Source organism: Cloeon dipterum, chromosome 3 (assembly GCF_949628265.1).
Source record: "Cloeon dipterum chromosome 3, ieCloDipt1.1, whole genome shotgun sequence".
In the NCBI taxonomy this organism is placed as follows: domain Eukaryota; kingdom Metazoa; phylum Arthropoda; class Insecta; order Ephemeroptera; family Baetidae; genus Cloeon; species Cloeon dipterum.
Window position 1 is genome coordinate 15,528,831 of NC_088788.1, and position 20,764 is coordinate 15,549,594.

At 38.2% G+C, this 20,764-nt stretch overlaps 2 protein-coding genes across 3 annotated transcripts; one reads left to right on the top strand and one right to left on the bottom strand.

The window, feature by feature from the left end:
* Positions 1-278: 278 nt before the first annotated feature.
* On the top strand, positions 279-3,419 carry LOC135939198 (ATP-binding cassette sub-family G member 4-like). 2 transcript variants are annotated; one of them, XM_065483439.1, is made up of 11 exons: positions 279-537; positions 587-704; positions 760-943; positions 997-1,142; positions 1,195-1,433; positions 1,497-1,583; positions 1,648-1,850; positions 1,990-2,158; positions 2,218-2,318; positions 2,817-2,972; positions 3,029-3,419. In XM_065483439.1, the coding sequence occupies exons 1-11, from the start codon at positions 387-389 to the stop codon at positions 3,374-3,376; spliced, it is 1,902 nt and encodes a 633-aa protein (XP_065339511.1). In that variant the 5' UTR covers positions 279-386; the 3' UTR covers positions 3,377-3,419. The 2 variants fall into 2 exon arrangements, with proteins under 2 accessions (XP_065339511.1, XP_065339512.1); XM_065483440.1 differs by having other exon boundaries at positions 392-537; positions 607-704.
* LOC135939197 (ATP-binding cassette sub-family G member 4-like) lies at positions 3,405-19,049 on the bottom strand. The gene is made up of 10 exons (XM_065483438.1): positions 18,518-19,049; positions 10,819-10,936; positions 9,907-10,242; positions 8,725-8,966; positions 8,108-8,227; positions 7,839-8,050; positions 5,802-5,970; positions 5,638-5,738; positions 5,424-5,579; positions 3,405-4,526 (listed from the first exon to the last, which is right to left on the bottom strand). Exons 1-10 carry the CDS (start codon positions 18,726-18,728, stop codon positions 4,173-4,175), a joined length of 2,019 nt encoding a protein of 672 aa, XP_065339510.1. The 5' UTR covers positions 18,729-19,049; the 3' UTR covers positions 3,405-4,172.
* Positions 19,050-20,764: the final 1,715 nt, after the last annotated feature.

Below are 20,764 nucleotides of genomic sequence, written 5' to 3' on the forward strand. Positions count from 1 at the left end.
GAGAGAAAACAAAAGTGAACTTTGGACTGAACAATAATGTTACGTCAAAGTCAAATAAATTAATAACACGCAGAGGCTATTTCTGCGATGAAAAAATTCAGTCAGTAATAAATTTTAATTTGGAAATAAATTGTGCCAATCACGAAACAAGATTACACGTTTATCAGATCAAACCTGGGCCTTGTCACACTTTAATCAAAAATGGAGTATTCTTGTCAAAAACAGCGCTCCTCGTCGCTTATCTTCCTCATTATCAACGTCGTGCTCATCGGACACTCGGCCGTCTGCGCAAAATATTCAATAGAGCGTACAAATATTAATGCACACTGCGTGGTATCGTTTGATAAGGCGCGTGTGGGAACTGTAATAATTCAGTCTGAGAAACAATGACTCCCCGACTGGATGTGAGAAACTCGAAAGGGCAAATCTCGGAGGATGACACTATCGTGGACGCGGAGAAGTTCCAGTTCCCGAAGCAGCCGCCGGTTGAACTTGTCTTTTCAGACCTCACCTACCACGTGACAGATGACAAGAAGAGTGAGAGTATATAATAATCCATAAATTTAGATTAATTTAATTTAAATAGATCGACGAACGATTCTAAAGTCAGTAAGTGGCATCATCAAAGCTGGAGAACTGACCGCTATCATGGGGCCCTCAGGAGCTGGCAAGTCCACGCTTTTGAACAATCTTTCAGGATACAGGCAAAATTAAAATTTTTAATACGCCCTGAAAAAACTAAGAAAAAAAAATCATCAGAACTAATGGGACGAAAGGACTGGTGACGGTAAACGGAGCGAAGCGGAATTTAAGCATGTTTCGCAAACAATCTTGCTACATTATGCAAGACAACCAGTTGCACGACAATTTAAGAGTGTCGGAGGCAATGAGACTGGCGGCCAACCTCAAGCTTCCCAGGGACTGCGAAAATAAGCAGCAGATCGTAACCCAATTTAAATTATGACCACCAAATTTTAACAAAATTCTTAATAAAAGATTGAAAATGTGTTGGAGATATTGGGATTAGCAGAGCATACAAACACGTTCACCAAAAAACTGTCTGGTGGACAGAAAAAGCGGCTGAGCATAGCCTTGGAGCTGATAAATAATCCTCCTGTCATGTTTTTTGACGAGCCTACAAGGTTTTTTAAAAATAAAGCAAATTCGGGATATACTTTAAAATCCATTTAACAGTGGCTTGGACAGCTCGTCGTGCTACCAATGCATCAAGTTGTTGAAGGACCTGAGCAGAGGTGGCAGGACGATTATCTGCACGATCCACCAGCCGAGCGCCCGCATTTTCGAAATGTTCGACCAACTATACGCGATGGCTCAGGGTCAGTGCGTGTACCAGGGCAGCACAGGGCAGCTCGTGTCCTGGCTGGCCACCAACGGATTCTTCTGCCTCAGCATCTACAATCCAGCAAACTACAGTGAAAATTATAAAATGCAATTGAAAAACGAGATAAAAAAATTCCATCACGCGCGTTTTGCAGTTATTGAACTCACGTCAGGAGAGCGCAATCAGAACTTGGAAAAGCTGTCTCTCGCCGTGCAAAACGGAAAAATAGACGTTAGAAATGGTGGGATTTAAATATAACAAAATTTGATTTCGAATTGACACACACACACACACACACTCTGCAGACGGAGCGGAAAACATCGATAACTCGTTGTACCCTGCCACAGTGAACCAGAACTTGAGTCCATATGGCGAGGAAGGGACGGCCCTTCTGCAGCCAAGTAAAGCACCGCTGCCGGAAATGTGCAAAAAACCGTATCCTACTTCGGAGTGGATCCAGTTCTGGACCATGTTTCAGCGCACCATGATTTTCACTAGAAGAGACAGGGTAAACAAACAATTAAGAGGCGCAGTCACTCGAGAGACAAAAATTTGCTATTTATATACTTCCTAGATTTTTGGCAGATTATTTTACATTTGATCAATGACACGATTTGAATGTTTAATAATGTTATTCATTATTTCAGACTTTGATGTACTTTCGTTTCGCGGCATACTCAGTTGTCGCATTGACCGTTTGTATTTTGTACAACGAATGCGGCCGAGATGCAGCCAAAGTGTTCACCAATGTCAGATTCCTTTTCTTCAGTGCCATATTCGCCATGTACACCACACTCACGGTCACAATATTGTCTTGTACGACACCAAAGAGATTTTAACCTTTTGATGATGATGATATTTAAAATATGTTTCAGTCCCACTTGAAATGCCCGTGCTGCGCAAAGAAACCTTCAACGGCTGGTATCCCCTCCGGCCGTATTATTTGGCAATGTCACTGACTGACGTGCCATTTCAGGTATTTTTTTAGGAATAAAATATTGTTAACATTCATAACTGTATAAAAACAGAACTGGTTAAGCTGTGATTTGAGTACAAAATTTAAATTTAAAATTTAACTATTTGCTTTGTTGATAAAAAATGGTCTAGACATAATTTCATTATTATCATTAGCAGCGTCATTTGCAAACACAGTTCTCTATTTCAGAACTTTCAGTGATTAAGGTAATTTTTTTTACAAATTAAATTAAAAAATAAAATGTTGACGAGCTTGTTTTGTGAGTCTGTGACTAGCAAGAAAAGCTCTCTTCCCATTTAGGTTATGGCCATTTCAAGTAAAAAACTAAGGTTAAAATTCCCTGGCGAATGTGCACATTTTTTCCAATTAAATGTCAGCCTTCCATAATGGAATCAAGAAAGAATCTGATATAACAATAGTTTATTTGCTCAAAAGTTCATATTTATTTGCTTTTTTAATTTTCCTCAAATCAAATTTATTTTCAACTTGTTTCATTAGATCCTATTTTGCCTGTTGTACACAATGCCTGCGTACTATTTCACCGGTCAGCCGCTGGAGTGGGACCGGTTCGGCATGTTTTACCTATCGGCCCTGCTGACCAGTTTCGTCTCGCAGAGTCTGGGCACCATGGTCGGCTCGGCCATGAATATACAGGTGCAAATAGTCCCCCGTTTTCAACAAGAATCGGCAAATTGTATTTTTCCTTTCAGAACGGCGTGTACGTCGCCCAGGTGCTGGTGGTGCCGTTGGTGATGTTTACAGGGGTGTTCCTCAAGTTCAGCGCAATGCCGCCCGTGCTCAGGTGGATCTCGGACGTGAACTTTGTTCGCTACGGCTTCGAGGGTATGGTGCTGGCGGTCTACGACTTTGATCGCGAGCGGCTGCCCTGCCTCAGCCAGCCACTGTGCCGGGACCGCAACCCAGAAGAAATTTTAAAAGGGCTTGAGATGGCCGACCGCAGCTTTTGGTTCGACATGAGCATTCTGGCTGCCCAGTTCCTACTCCTGCGCTTCGCCGCTTATTTCCTGCTCCGCAGCCGCGTCTTCTTTAGGCGCTGAATCACGAATAATAAAAAATGCAACTGCCTGTGGTTTATACAAATGTCTGATTTTAATTGGCATAAATATTATTACAATCAATTTTCTAAAATCAAAATAAAAAGCGTTACATAAATGACTGATGAGCAAATTTTCTTGGGGGCAATTCCTGCACATACTGATGGCAAAATGAATAAATTAATTAATTGCAGCGTTCAATATGGACACTCTCCTTTTATTGATTAACTTTATTAAATACATAATGCATAATATCGCACTTTCACACTGCTAAATTGACATTGTGGTCCCGCAGGATGACTTTTCAAATATACCGCACACTCAGAGAGATATATTTTAAAATAATAATAAATTGACACAATGAACACATTTATGCAAAATACGATACACGATGAGTATTATCTAGCATAGCGGCGTGTGATGCAGTTTGTGTACAAAAATATAGTTGCTTCGGTACAATTTATCCGATTTGTTTCATTAAAATAATTATATAGCCTGTCCAGCTTTTGTCTTCAATGCGAAAGATCTGCTGTTTCAAACTATTTCAGCATCGAAAGTTTGAAAAAAGCAGCAGCTTTATCATTTAAATCACAGAAGTTGCTCTGATTCGCGTGTGCGTTCACACTTTTTTTAAATTATTTTGATCGGTATTCATCCTGAGCGAGAACACTAAAAAGCTGAATGTGAAATTTAGAAAAATACTGTGTCTTTTTGCGAAACAAAAAAACTCGATATAACAATTGAAGAAGGTAACTTGCGTGGCAAAGAGGGGAAAATCAATATTATTTCAGTGTCACTTTCACGAGAAGTTCCTGGCGTGTTTGAGGCGCCACTTGAGCACAAAGTAGGTGGCAAGTCGCATGAGGACTAGGAGCGCGAGCAGGACGCCGGCGTCGAGCCAGTAGTAGCCGCCGTCCATGCCGAGCGCCTCGAGGAACTTGGATGGCATGCGGAAGTGGCAGTAGTCTGCCTCGCATGCCATCTTCTTCCGCTCGTATCCGTACACGGCCAGCATCATGCCCTCCAGCCCGTACTTGAGGTAGGACGTATGGAAGAGCCAGTGCATCGCCTTTGGCGCGTCCTTCATGTGGATGAAGAAACCCGAGAAGATGGTGCACGGCAAATTTGTTAGCGGCCCAAAGAACACTCCATTCTGCAATGATTAAATTTAAATGTTAAAAGTTAAATAATCCGGGGTGTTGGGAAATAATTAATTCAATATTTACAATAAAAATACACTTTTAAAAAATAGGCGACCACTCAAGGTTGTGTTCATATTGGGAATAAATGAAAACAGACTCCATCCTCGTTGTTTAACAAAGTAATGGACTTAGAATTTTCACATTTTGGTCTTTGGAGCTAGCCTCAACTGCCTCATGTATAGGTGGGTGATATTTGCTAAGTGTTTGAAATTTTTATGACGGAATTTTTTGTAATTTAAGATGTGACGTTATATTGTATTGATTTTAATTGTTTACTCATGATTAGGACGTACTGGGTGACGTCGAAACTATAGTCGAGAGTTGAAACGACGAATTCAATAGAGCAACGAGGATGAAGTCTGTTTTCATCTATTCTCAATATAAAAATACATGTTATAATCCGAAAGTTATTAGGTTTTTCGCTATCATTCGATAGTTTTTAATACAAGATGACAATGTGCCAGACAAATAGTTCCCGTTATTTAGGGTTTGCTAGGACGCCTCTACTGTATTTTAAAAGTATACATATTTTTGAAAATATTAAACTGCCAAAATATCTTGAAAAGTGTTCGGATTTCAACAAACTTTACATTTTTGGAATCTGCTCAGCGAGACGAATCAAATGATGTGACATTTTTATACTTTTTACAAAATTTCGTAATATTTCCGAAAAGGTTCAATAGAAAAATTGCGTGTTCTAGGAAATTCCCACGCAGGAATGTATCGACTTTTGGTTCAATTGTTTTTCTACGATAGTTTTAATTTTAATAAAATCAAGCTTTATTTTGCATGTTGCATAGCTTGCTGGTTAATATACAAGTCAGTTTTTAATTAAATTTAAATTTTACCTCTACGCTTAGTCCAGCGCCGACCATTTGTCCCATGCTCTGAGCTACAAAAGAAACGAGGAGACCCATTCCAGAAAACATGAAAAATCTCCTCGCTTCATATGGCTGCGCTGACAGAAAGTAGACCAAAGTGCTGTAGCCTAAAGAGCAAGTTACCTGCATCAAGTAAGCATACAAATTAAATTTCTTAACTCTAAATTAAATTAAAACCAACCTGAATTGGAATGTCTGCAAGAGTCACAGCCAAATAATAACACTTTAAAGAATACCACCGGTTGAAATGCTCTCTGGCCACGATTGGCATTTCCAGAGGAACTGCAAGAAATATGAAAATTTAGTATTCCGGATCTTAAACGGCAATAATGCGCTGTTACTAACAAGTGACAATCATGGAAAGCAAAGAGGTGAACATGAGGAAGACAACGCTGTAAAAAATTAGGCCGAAATTGTCCAGCACGTTGGACGCCTCATTGCCGATGTTGTAGTACAGTCCACCGATCATCAGGCCGACGAGCAGATGCATGGAAAGCCGCATATTCATCAGAAACTGGAATGAAAATCAGATTGTTATGGGTTAATGAATCTTATGAAAGATGATGAATTTTTTCTTATTCGTTCATGACGTATACATGATTAAATAATGACAGTTTTTAGCTAGTATAAGTAAAATATCACACGACCAAGCTATTGGGAGCAAGGTTAATAATATGACACTACGTTAGTTATCAGTACTAGAGGTTTAAAATATAAATAAATTTTTTGAAACAAAAAAATAAACTAACTGAAATCATATAAAATAAAATCATAAAATACGTTACAAATAATAAAATTTAAATAAATAATTGTTTAAATTAAATTTTTTGTAATATTGTTGGTAGAAAAGTGATAATTTTTTTTATTTATTAATGAAAGAAAAATTTATTTTAAAAATTAAATTAATTGTTTAATACAATTTATTTATTAGTTGATATTACTCAAAAAAGTGATCGTCAGTGATAATGGCAAGTTGCCATGAGTTTGATCATGATTGTGTATGGTGTTTTCTCGCAATATCAACGAAAGACGAAAGATGAGCGTCAAGTGCGTTTATTTTGTTTGCAATGACGTGCGCACGTGGCCGAGAGAATAGTGAATAATGCGCGCCAATTCACGCGAAAAACAGACAATTCCGGTGCTCGTGTACTCACAATCAGCTCATCCGCTTTGAGTTCATGTGCACCAGAAATGAGTCTATTTCCTTTGCATGACTGCTTTTTCGTGAGATAATAATGACCGCGTCGAGTGTCCTTTGCTTCCAGCATCGCTCAACAGAGGGCGTTCGAACAATCGTGAATTTCTTTCGCTAGTTATATTATAATTTAAATTCAAATTTTCGATTAATTTCTAAATATCATCTCAAATAATAGATAAACTATAATTTCCGTACATATAAATACTTCAAGTTTAGATTTAAAGAAGATTCAATGCTATTTTAACTTCATAATAAGTTCGCATTCACGACGTTTCTGTAAGACCAGAACTGGCATGAGTATAGGCTGTGAACCAACTTACAGCTTGATCTTTCCAGATTCAATTGGGAATTGATGAATGGGTGTTTAACACTATGTTACAGCCTGCACCTTCAACCTTGTTACGCAACGCAGGTAAAACCTATCTGATCCCTTTTAGACTGGAAGATTCCAATTTTAAAATTCAGATAAAGCCGCGAAATTAAATTAAAACTCTTATAAATGGAAAATAGATATTTACATTACTTAAAATATTTCTTCAGGACTCTTAAAAACTGCAAAAGTCTCTGGTATGCTAAATTTGCAAAAAGATGGTATAATTAGCGCGATTTTCAATAATTACGTGAAAAAATATATTATTGCTGCGAGTAAGATGATTTAAAACAACTAGAAGAAGTGCATGCAGTTAAGGACAGTTTTTCCTTTGATAAAATTCAAATCAGACTTTCCTCGTTGCTCAAAGGTTTAAACTGAGTTCGTCTGACAAGCTTCACAAACGAGCAACACCCACGGTACCGGCGGGGAGTAACAGATATAAAAGAGAACCCGTAAAAGAAGAGAAATCTTATATTAGTAACTAGGGGCTCATGTGAAAGGAAACCCTCGTGACTAGGTTGTGCTTACGAAAATTCCGTTTGAATTTAATTGTTTATTATTATTTTTATTTTTTTAAAGCAATCATTTTTGTATTCAGGGTACTGAAATTAAAAAAAATGGTTCATGCACTCCTGTACACAATGCTACATATGCCCAGAAATTTTGTATTTTGCTAGTTTTTATAATTTCTCTATTTTGACTGTGTTGCATGTGAATGCCTTCCCTAACAATTTATTTTGCTTATCAACATTTATTTTTGAAAACAATATTTACATTCTCGGGTAATAAAGCAGTGACAATACAAACTTACCTTATCTCTCTTGAGTCGGTAAAAATTGCGTCTGGTCAGGATGTAGAACTGGGTCCAGGGCGAGGCGGAAAAACTGCCGGTGCAGGGCGACGCGTTGTGCTCGACCGACATGGGACCGCCGTTGCTGAGTTTGCCAATCATCTTGGCGAGGGGCCCGGTCGGCAGCAGCGGCGCCCGCACAGGGGTCGTCAGGCCGTTACTGAAGTTCGACTCTGCGGTAGTGAAATAAAATGAGCCCCCGCGGATCAATTGCGTGAAAATCGGCTCACTGAAAATGGTCGGCGTCGGTGCGTAGATTTCTTTCTTCCACTTTTCGCATTTCCCGTTCTGAATGGCCTCTACGAGTTTGTCGTTGTAAGCTCCAAAGTCGCCCATTGAGATCTCGAGAACTGCAAATTCAGGGCAAAATAATTTATTCATTGGGGCTTCATGAATATGCAGCATTTTACAGCCAGAGCAAAGTCTGTGAATGCGCCTCGATAAGAGATAATGAGAAGCAAGCATACGGTGACGTAAAATGAGAGGAGACAAATAGGTCTGGAGCCAGCTTTTTTTATCGGTTGCAAAAATTTCTTATTCACAATCAGTGTGACAACGTAGTCACCAAGTCGTGATTAGACAAATCATTCAGTCACCACATTTTCAATTAAAAATAATGAAAAGCTAAAATTACAATTGTCCCGTAAGTTCTAAATCGGTTTAAATATTCTTGAAATGTTAGTTAGGAAAATAAACTTCTAAATGTTATGATAATTTTTGTATAAAATTGTTTTGAAATAATTAAAAAAAAATGGCCGTACAATCTTGGAAAAAATCCATATTCTATAAACTTAAAACAATTTACAGCAAATTACAAAAGATCGCTTTCTCTCAAATTAGGACTCACTGTAGTCTGCAGGGTTGTGATACTGTGGACACGCGAGTTGAGCGGCGTGGTTGAGGAAGGGCAGCAGCTGCCGGGGGTCACCCCTGAAGAGGCAACGGCCCTCGGCCATTACGTACAGCTGGTCCAGCGTCTCGAAGATCAGGGCGCTCGGTTGATGGATGGAGATGACGATGGTGCGGCCGCCACGGGCCAGAGACTTGAGCAGAGACATGCACTGCTTTGAGGATGAACTGTCCAGACCACTGCAATAGAAAAAAATAATTTCAATACGTGTTTTGAAGTGGTTTCAGGGTGCAAAACACGCAACGCTATTGCAAAGTGAGGTGCGAACAATAAAAAGTGCAAAAAATATTATATTTTAAGGGTGCAAAAAGGGGGTTAAGGGGTTGGCACCCTTGGACTACTTCAACTACCTAGGGGAGTTGAAGATCAATCTAGTGGTGCGTTGTTTTTAAAAATCTGGCCATTCGAATCTGAGATTTTGGCGTTACAACAGTTTTAAAAATTCATAAAATGCATAATTTTGTATGGCAAAAGAACACAGTAATGCAATTTGATATTTTTACGTTTTAACCCAATTTGTCATGAATGCTCTACAAGATGGAAATTTCAAAATAAAAATGAAATAATTTTCTATTACTAAAAATCTATTTTAGTGACCTTGATCTTTGATCTACGACTTTGAGGCCATTAAAAGTTCAAATGTTTGTTCTACGCAACGAACCTGATCAAAGTTAGGGATTACCCATATCTCGGGTTTTAGGGTTTTAATCTTTGGACCCCGTAAAACCCACAAAAATGAGAATTTTGTGGCGTAAAAATCTGCAAAACTTGCTAGACCCCAGGCCAGAGCTTTGTTTATTTCAAATATTCTCAATATTCTGACTTGCTTACATGGTTATTAATTTTATTCCATGGCAAAGTTGAAAATAATTTAATTGTTTGGTAACACAAACCGATCAGAACATAATTTCAAGGTGGTCTAATTATGGTTTAAAATATTATCATTGCAAGATTAGATATAAAATTCCTCAAACCAAATTTTATACAGACAGAAACGATTCTACCAATATCATGATTAATTTAAATTATTAAAATTATAATCGACGAACAACACGAGTGATAAATCAAATACGTCTTATATGTATATAATATATTTTAAACAACAATTATATTACTTACGTAGTTGGCTCGTCGAAGAACATGACCGGTGGGTTGTTGACCAGTTCCTGCGCGATGGCCATGCGCTTCCTCTGCCCACCTGAGAGATCCCGGGCAAGCGTGTCCTTGCTGTCCGACAGCCCGAGCGCGTCTAGGATCTCGTCCACCCAGTCCTGCTTCATCTGCCTGGACAACGTCTGGCCGAGCTTCAACTCGGCGGCCACGTGCATCGACTCGCCCACGGTCAGCAGCGGCTGCAGCTCGTCCTGCTGCATGATGTAGCACGAGTGGCGCCGAAATACCGCCGTATCGCGTACGGCGCCATTCACGGTTATGCAACCTGTCACGCCATCCGTCCTGGACATGAATTAGGGTTTTTTTAAGAATGATTTCAATGTTCTAAAAATTAGAATCAAGTTTTCAGCTGTTTTTTTATATAAAACAGGTAAAAATCTCTCAGTTGGAGGAGGATAGTTATTATTATTTTACAGTGATGAGAGGAGATACAAATTTGAATAAACTGTGCACAGAGTTGGTTTAAGTCATGCAAAATAAAATCATCTTGTTCTGCGCTACAGTAAAAAAATTCCTAGCCTGAGCTGAAGATAAGCTGTTATTTCAAAGTTACGCATTGTGCAGCTCACTCACTGTTTGTGCAGAAACCCTGATTTATTTCAAGAAATGATTGTGTGACGAAAGTTTTACTGAAGCAATTTAAAAGAACATAACTCAGGAGAACAAATAAAAGGCATTGGATAAGAAATCAAATAGACTGACAAACAGTCGTAATTTACGATGTTTTGCCTCCGAATCTTCACTGAACCATTTATTTTTGTTGACAGAAGACAACCTTTTACACTTTAATTGCTTTAAATGACGGTGATAATACGATTACTTTATCATTTTATGACCGCTTCTGTGGGTTTTACTTACGTGTATCCGGCTAAAACGTTCATAAGGGAGCTTTTACCGGCTCCGCTCGCCCCCATGATGGCAGAAAGCTCTCCGGCGGGGAATAGACCACTCACACCTTTTAGAATCGCCTTGGACTCTGCAAAAATAAGTAAAATAAAAACGTTAAATTAATTTACAATGACTACAGATAAAATCTGCAGCAAAAATATAAAGAATTTCATTTGATTCAATCTATTTGTAGATGTGCATTTTTATTCAATTCAATTAAATAGTTAAACTAGTTAAGTCCAACAAAATTAACAAAAAACTAGTTTAAAGTTAAAATTGTCCTTGAAATTGATGTTAACTGACGTTAAAAATGCATTTTAGCAACAATTAAAAATTAATATCCATAAGTAAAATAACTGATTAAAATAACAAGTATGCAAATGGATTGATAAAACGTATGATTAATCTGCGCTTGTGTGAAACAAGTGGAGACTCATTGGATTCCTCAGAAATCAATCATCTTCCTCCTCCTGCTGACCTTCGCAACTAATGAAATCACACATCTGATCGACATCTCCGATAATTGTTTGCAATGTTTGAAGAGGCAACCGACTATTTTTTCTCACTCTCGCCTCGTTCGAGGCGAATTTGTCAACATGTGGAATGCAAAGTTACTTTCCCAACCGGTCTTGCACGCGTATAATATGCAAAGCTTCAGCAGCGTCTTGGGCAACACGTGTGCGCGCGGTAATCCTCATTCAGTTCCTCTCGATTTAAGCCCTCTATTTCTAGCCTGGCTCTTGTTTCAAGCTGGCCATTAAAATTCTCACGCTCCGCTACCCCGGAATAAATACTCAAGCGAATAAAAAACACGTTGTTTATCTAGAGAGCCAAAATGGCAAACTGAAAATTAAATTCATTGTCAGAGGCAGTTTAGAAGTGGTTTTTATTGGAAAGAGAAAATTTATTTTAAGTATTTAAAAAAGCCAAATTAACTTCAGTTTATTGACACATGGCGGCTGTTAAAGGTTCGATTTCAGAGTTAAGAGGGTAAGCCAAATTTTTCGAAACTTTAAACGGTGTGACGATGATTTTTACGCTTGATTTCTATTCTTCTTGACCTGTTCTCGACGTGATCTATCCATCGTTGTGCGAATTTAGACGAAATAGATCATGAGTTTTGAATACAGTGTTCACCGCTTAATTATAATGCGAACAATGAAGCTAATTTTCCCAGAAATTTAAGCGGCAACCTGGGAAAATTTTAGCTCGGTCACAATTTCCAAAAAATATGTAAGGTAAAGGTAAACATGTTTTTTTTAATTTTCCACTTAAAAATAAAATTTTACCGAATACGCTGATGGTTTTTGATAACATTCAGACAATTTATCCAAACTCTAAATTTAATTATTTTACAAATTGACGGGACGATAACAATTATTGTGTAAACTGCGATTTTTTCACAAATGCCAGCAGTCTAAGAGTCTAAAGCTGCGGGCTTCATTGTTGCGTCTGCTGCTTTTTGTCGTCGTTGTTTTTGTTGGCTCAGCCGAAAGCATGAATGTTGCCCAAAAGCGTGAACCGCGCGCGACCAAGGCCTCGAGCCAGCCTATCCTTGAGGTCTCTTCCAATTGTTCCCATGGCTCCGCTCGCATTCGGATAGTCTAAGTTACAACGACTCCAAACCGCAGCATTGCGCAAGCTGTCGCCGGGCCAGCTGATTTTGAATGCGTGTGTATTCAGTTAGGATTCCTTTGGTTGCGCTTTATGAGTGCTGTTAAAGTGTTATTTCCAGAATTTCTTTCACGATTTGTAACAAAATAATGTTGACGATTTGGAGTTGATAATCAAACAGTTTATTTTTCAGTAGACGCACAATTTCTAGAAATCCATCTAGGAATTAGTGAGAAAACAAGTTGTTGTGCTAGCCTTTTAATGATATAAGTAGTTTGAGGTCTTCTAACGCTCTGACTCTGTTCCACTTTTGAATAATAAAGGGATTAAAAGATAACAAAGATTTTGTATCGCATTGAAATAATTTTGGAAATGGAGTCAGCGTTTGATAAGTCAAAATATACGACGCAAATTTAACACGAGTTTTTTTCTTATTTCATAACATGTGATGAGAGCAAAAGCGATTTAATTTCATGCTTACAAAACAACTTAAGAGAAAATATTTAGTTTTCAACACTACGTTGGGTATATCAGAAATTTGCATCACATTTTGGTGGCTAACGTTTTTCGAGTCACGGCAAGGTTTTAGCATATCTCCGAATTGCTGGTCCAAAGGCGATAGAGAGTGCCTGCACGTGGAAACTCTTAAGATAAAATCGTAGGAGTGAGATAAAGTAAAGCTGAGACTTTGTTCTTTCGCATCGGCCATTGAACGTGAAATTTCTTTACAATATGCTCGCTCTGCCTCGATCACTTTCAATACTCTTTCTGCGTGTGCCAGTTTGATTAACACCACTGCAATCCAATTGTTCACAGTTTGAATTTAGTTATTTTCCTAAATTGTCTCTTAAATAACACTTCATAGTAACAATAAACATTTTGTCTTCAATTCTTATAGACTCTTTTTTTGGCATGTAATTACCGTACACTTGATTTCAACATTAATTGAAATGTGGTAAGTAAGTATAGAAGGCAGGCCAATGCATCATTAACCTTCATCACGCGCGTCCCCTTGACAGAGGCCTCGGCAAAAATAATTTATTTTGCGACATCGTTATTGTCTTTTTGTCCCGACTACAAACCAAAAGCTCAACGCAAAGGTTAGACTTTTGGCCTTTGACATGCGTTTTGTATGCGATTGGCGCAGGCTTCAATGGACGCGGTAGCAACAAAACTATGCTCAAGCGGAAGTAATTATGCTGTTCAAGGAGAACCACGTGTAACACTGACTTACAACAATTATCAGACGTGTATTTACGGTAATTATTATTGTTTGTGCCTGCAGAAAAAATAGCTCATTGAACAACATTTAAGAAAGAGCTGCTTTATTATATTAGAAACACAAAAAGCCCTCAATAAATTTGAATAATATAAAATTTAAAACCACTTTGCAAATTTTTATCTTTTAATTCTGAAGCGATTTTAAACAGTGAAAATTCTACTTCCAATTTCAATAATTCCAGAGGATAAATATTCCGTGTTCCTGCTTTCCAATTCCATGTTGCAAAACTATGATCTTCCCCATCCTCTTGTAAATCAGTGCCAATAAAGTAGACAATTAGTTTTCATTTTTAAAATTCAGGTCAGCAATTTTTGGCAACCCCTTTCTCTCAAAACCATCCGTCAGCTCAGCTTTAAATTATTTGATCTAGCCATTTTGGGTCAACTGCCTTCGGTATTCAAGCTAGCATCTGACCATATTTGAATCTTGACGATTTGCAAAAATTAAAATCAGTCAAATCTAGATTTTTTAAAGAGACATAAATTTATGAAATTCAGGCTGACCCGGGCTTATTTTTGGACGATCTTTGCACAAAATATTATCTATCTTTCACAGAAATTAATTAAAAAGCAGCTTATTAAAATTTACCAAATAGATCCTGAAATTTTTGTCACCTCTACAATGGTTGACCAGAACTGGAAGTCTACCTTTTTCACAAACAGATGAGTGTTTTAGCACGGCACGCCTGCGGTATTTTCCACTTTATAGTTTGTAAAAACAAACAACCTTGACGAATCGCTTTAATTGTAACAACTGTGATTTACCATTTCTGGAACTGTGATTAAAATATTGTATCTTAAGGTGAGGCTGGCAATATGAAATACCTGTTTTAACTAATTAATTATTGAAACACTTTCGTGCTAAATATGCGTGCAATTTAAAAAAGGCTATTTTTCAGAGCATTTCAAATTAATTTTTTTTTTTAAATTTTTTAGCACTTCTTATGAACGATGCTTGGTAACCAAATCCACCTTTGCATCACACACAATGAAGTCCACGCAGCTTATCATTGAATTCGAATACGTTGTTGTAAAAAGAGAGCAGAATTTACCCTAGCCCATTCCAGAGAACAAGATAACAACATTTCCTAAGAAGTAATTAAATTCAAAGACAAATCTTAGCAGCTGAAGCAAATGACTGGGTATTGCGACAGGCTTAATTGCGCTTGAGAATCAGCAGGTGTCTGACAAGCCGTCTAAACACACACGGCACCCCTTGGCTGGAGGTCATCGGTTTGTTTGACTCTGAGTGCAGCTGCACCAAGAGAGCACCGACGAACGAGGAAAGGATCGCGTTACACACAGCATAGGTACGCGGAGAAAATGGCAAATCAATTGGGATTGTCGGTCTCGGTGCATGTGCACTCGCCAGCCTGGGTGACGCACCGGAGTGTTGTGTTTCCCAGCTGGGAAATGAGTTTGCTATCGTGCTGAGAAGCCAGCTGGTGTCTGCCTCGCTGACTCATTATTCGTGCTCCCTTTTCATCGAATGGGATCAAACAAGTGCGCGCTTCCTTTTTTCATTTTCTTTGAAAAATAACAGACAATTGCATCGCACTAGATCATGTTTGTGTTGGCCTGAACTGCGTCGAGGTTTCAAAACCAATTATATGATAATAAATTCAACCTTAATTTGTTCCTTCGAAAACACTTTTAAGTGTTTGGGGCTGTCAATAAATTGGGCCATAGAAAATTCATCAATGAATCGATTTTCGGCTTTCGATTTCATTCTCAGCCTGATTTGTAGAACAAAGGTCCGACTGACGCGTGTATGCCGATGCCGAGACGATTTCACCATCGCCTCCGCAGTCCGCGCGCGCGAAACAATGGGCGTGGTGATTTCTGCACCAGTGGATAGAGGTCAATGCTGCCTGTGCCTGTAATCATCGTCGTTCCTATAGGTGCATGCAGATTTACACTTGCTAGATGCGACGATTAAAATTAATTGCTGCGAGAAGCAATTTTTTAAATTATTTTTGTTGTAATAATTAAGCATTCTCTTCTCGAGAATGGGAGAAGTTAATCTTTGTCCTAGTAATAAATACGCATGAGAGAATTTTTTAAAGGATATTCATAGGGCTGTCATGATCTAAATCACGAAGAGATAATCATTTTTATTGTGAACTGATAAAGGAAAAATATTGAAATTAATTTACAGTGTGCAGTTGGTCAAATTGCTATTCAAATAATTATCTTGACAGTGACACTGCAATAATATAATAAAATCAGTACTGAGAAATTTACCAAATTTTTCGAAAAAATTAAATGGCTTGTTGATTATTTTTCCCACCATTTCGCATCCTCTCGTCATCTATGCAACGGTTTATGACTAATGAAATAAATTTCCCTCCTGACGAAATAAATCATGATTTTCAATAAGGAGACAATGCTCACCGCAAACTGTGGAGCTGATTTTCTCAGAAATATCAGAAACCTGGGATAGTTATTTATTGCTCTTACCCAATTTTTAGAGCATATTTAAAGTGAAGGATGAAAACAGTTTTCAGAATTTTGCAGGAAAGATCCACTTAAATTGAAATTTTCAGTATTCAGACAGTGCTGGCGACTTGAACAGCACTCAAGCTTTGGAGCCGATTGTCCCGGCGGCAACCTTGAATGAAGACAGACGTAAAAGAATTTTTTCCTGTACGAAAGGATAAAAAGTGTAAATTAAAAGCGTTTCCAGGGGCGATGCGAGTCAGACAGATCATGTGAGCACGTCTCACAAGTAACAAATTGTCTTCGCAGTACTTGACATTGTTTGTTCGTCTCTGCCTCAGCTGCATATTATTGTTGCAATTGATATCTTTGAGTCAGACGCAACTTGACTCAGCCGCACGGCACACAGGATTAAGAACCTTGCACAGGTGCTGACACAATCGCAAATTAACTTTGTTACAAACCGCAGCGCTCGAAAATGCGATAAGATTGCCAGATTGGAAAAGTGGGTTCAACAAGAATCTGACTGTCCAGCACTAAAGATGAGCCAATTAAACAGGCTTAAAATTCGATCTAATAATTCATCATGTGCATATTAATAGATTACACCGTTTTTGTTATAAATAGAATAGAAAATATTTTTCTAAATAATAAACATATGAAAATAAATCTCTTGACACAGTATATAGGGAAATTTTACCAAGATTTTACGAAATAAATCATAATAAATTAATGCAGACAGAATAATATCAAAATTTGTAATACATTACTGTCTGTACCATCATTGAAAAATTTCTCAACACACATAATGATTATTTTCCCATTTAACATTTTAAATTTCTATTACCGGTCTAGCCTTTATTCCATTAGTTTCCTTTCTGATAAAATTGGAATTTTATCGTCCCATTTTAACAGCATTTTCTCCTCTATAGAAATGGATTTCGAATCTCCAATCCAGTCGATGCCACGCGAAGGAGAAAAACGGGGACGCTCAAATATTCATCCTGGGTTCACGGAAGTGATCGAATATGCACTGCTCATGCAACGCTGTCGGCCGCGAATGCAACAGCCGCGTTTCGATCTATACGCGCACGCACATCATAGCGGTGCCGGTTCACTCTCTGGCCTTGGTCGCTGTCACGGCTTTCTTTCTCTGCATTTTGAACCGCTCGTCAGGCACACTCACTCAGCTGGAGAAAAATTCATACGACCATCTTTCCAGCTCCAATGCTGCCTCTTAGCAGCTGCGGCCGGAAAGGAGCCCAAGTGATTACGTGCTTCGCGATCACGCCGTGGGCACATGGCCGCCCACCGCTGGCCAAACTCAAATTTCAGCTGCATCGATTCAATTTCATACGCCTGATTTTTACTCTTTCCACGTCTTAGCAAAATATTTTATTTGGTTCATTCCAGTGCTTGCAGGATATGTGTTCATAAAACTTACAATTTTTCTAGGTTTTCAAATTTCTCATACTGGTTTGTGTTGCATGTGACTGCCTTCCCTTGTAAATGCGAGTGAATTTGAAATTTATTTTTGATGCTTTATATTTTTATTTTAACAACTGATTAAAGTCATCAGATTTTAACAAAAAACATTTTTTTCTAGATTTTTGTTATTATTTTTGGCACTGTTCTGTTAGCAGACACTATCTCTCAATCTGACTCCATTTGTTGTGATTTTTTTATTTATATCCCGACAAATCGTTAGCTCTAAAACACTTGTTTCTTTACCAGATAAATTCCCTTTCTCAAATCATCAAAAAAAGGAACCACTGTCCTCCTTATTTAATTATAGACTTGAACGCCGTGTTATGAAATATATTATTTTTTGCCATAATTTGCAAATTACTTTTGTAAAATGTAAATGGACTGCATGAAATAATTATGTTCTAATTATTCTATGAAATAGGGCTGCAGTTGACGCCCAAAACTAGTAGATAAAAAAAGACGACTTTCATCGAGGAATATCTTATGTTTTTCTTATTCTATAATGCTCCTCATTTTTTGCGTCACCCTAGCTATAAAAATTTTAAAAGTAGACTATGTTTTCGTAAATTTTTTTTAATCTATTCTGATTTTACCTGCAGCAAATTAGGATTTGTTAAATTACAAATCATAACGGTTCTTTGATTAAGACTATCTAAATATTCAAGGAGTTAAGCTATAAGTCGTTCAGCTTTAAGTAATTTTTATTTCAAATTCTTAGAAATTCCATTTAACGACAGATTTAAGACATCACTTTCAAACAAAAATACATTAATTTTCTCTAAATGACTGAATTTATTTTGTTATGAATTAATGTTTATATTAAAAATATTTCCAAGTCTGCACTCACCCCTTTTAATGCCGCTTTTGACGGAGTAGGAGAGCTCGGTGAAGCCGAGGTCGATGGTGCGCGCGAGCGACGAGGAGGAGGACGAGCGGGTGGAGGCCTCGGCGCCGTCGACGCGGTCCAGGTCGAGGGTGGTCGGCCTGGCGGGCAGCACGTCGAGGGGCGGCGGCCTCTTGGGCCGGCCGTTCATCAGCTGCAGACTCTCGTCGTACATGGTCTTGTTGCTAGGCGCCCGCGTCTCCCATCTCTGATCTCAGCAGCAGCAGCGGCTGCGGCGGCGGCACCTCCTCTCCTGCTCGCTCCTCGCGCACATGACACCCTCAGGTCGACCCTGAGCTCAGGGCGGCTGTCACTCTCGGACGCACCCTCGATGCCCCTGTGCCTGTGGATCGACGGCAACGGCAACCCCTGCGCCAAGACGCGAACCGACTCACTGACTGCGTGCTGCTCGCGCCAGAGTCGCAGTCGCACTGCTGGTGGGACTGTTTCGACGCCACACCAGCTCACTTGGACGTCGATCACACGACATCTGCCGGACGAGCCAGAATCATCCACAATGTATCAGTCGTCGTCGTTTAGCATATATGGGCAGCGAATAATTTCGTCTCTCGGGAAATACTTAACTTGTATTGTTTCATTTAAATATAAGATGCCCAAACAGAGGAAAATCGACAGCTCAACGAAATTGTGAGAATATAACAAAATTAAAAATAAATATTACAGGCAAAACAAGTTAACCTTAATGGTAAATAAATGCTGTTGAAAATTCATATATTATAAAAGGAATTTGAAAGAAATTATGGAAATTATCTAATCTCTTTTAAATTTTCAAAATAATCTTTTAGGAAAGGGGGAAAATGAATAATGAAGAAGGAGATTGTGCCACAAGAATGAAACAACGGAGGGCATGAACAAACAATTTTCTAAAAATGATGGAGTCAAAATGAGCTGTACATTTTGGAAAAATAGAAAACTACTCCTGAATTTAACAATAATATGCTTTCTCTCTTTTTTACAAATTTCTGCAATTAAACTAGTACCACAGATCTTACTTATTTTCTAATACCTTTTAATCCTTCCTTTTGTTCAGTTTGACTTTTTTAAATTAAATAGAGGGATTAACTTCAAAGGGCGAACCAAAAAAAAAATTCGTTGATTATATTTTTGTATCGAATATAATATAAAAATTTAATTCAACGCGGCTAAATAAAAAACCAGATCTATTATAGACCGTTCAAATCCAGCAAATTCCAAGGAATAATCTGCTTTTGAAGCTGCTCCAGATCGTATTACCTACCGTTGGCTTTGTATTGTTGAGCGCAAGTTTTACGTCCACTTGAAAAATGCGATGTTTTGCGGGGTTGAGTGCGGGCTGATTTTCGCCTACAATTGACTCTCTTGCATGGCAATGACGAGTCCATTCGGATGTGACAAAATTGCTTTCAGCAATCCAACTCGCTTATGCTTGCCGCTTTATTGCACTATTCCAGCAGGTGTGAATTAATTTCACGGGACTAATATCTAGAGTCTCAGTAAAAGACTCCAGAGCAGGGGCAGTAACATAGTCCTTATCTCGCTATAGCAATCCTGAAAACTGTACAAACTTCTATTTTTGTACTGACTTTAGCTTCCAATCACGTCATTTTAACTAATTTTTGTATAAACTAATTCATTCTTGTTTTTAACTCTTAGTTTCAAATGATCTTTATTATGGTTCTGCAGGGCTATTTTGCCCCATACATTGCCATATCCAGACTCCAGACAAATAAATTCAATAATAGGAACATAATTATTAGAGAGAAGTGAGACATCAATTCAATATTTCTTGAAAAACTGTTCTTTTAAGAGTTCTTTGAATGCACTTAAGTTTTCGTTGAGACACAGATTCGGTGGGAGGTCATTCCACAGGCGGTAGCTTTGAACTTGAAAACAGTTTTCGGGCACTTCAACACTTAAAAACGGGGCCAGTAGTTTCATTCGATGCGCTCTTGTCCTGCTAAACATATTAACATCGTACATTGTGGTTACTAGAGGGTTCAAATAAGTTAGGCTGTTTTTGTACAGAATTTTATGCGTCTGCGCTAACACATGTAAATTTCTCCTGTCTACTACATTTAATATTTGACATTTTTTTAAGAGAGCAGAAAGTATTTGTCTATGTTTAACATTATAAATATAACGAATTACATTGTTCTGTAATATTTGTAACTTATTTAATTGACTCTTATAATGATTCTAACATTATTGATG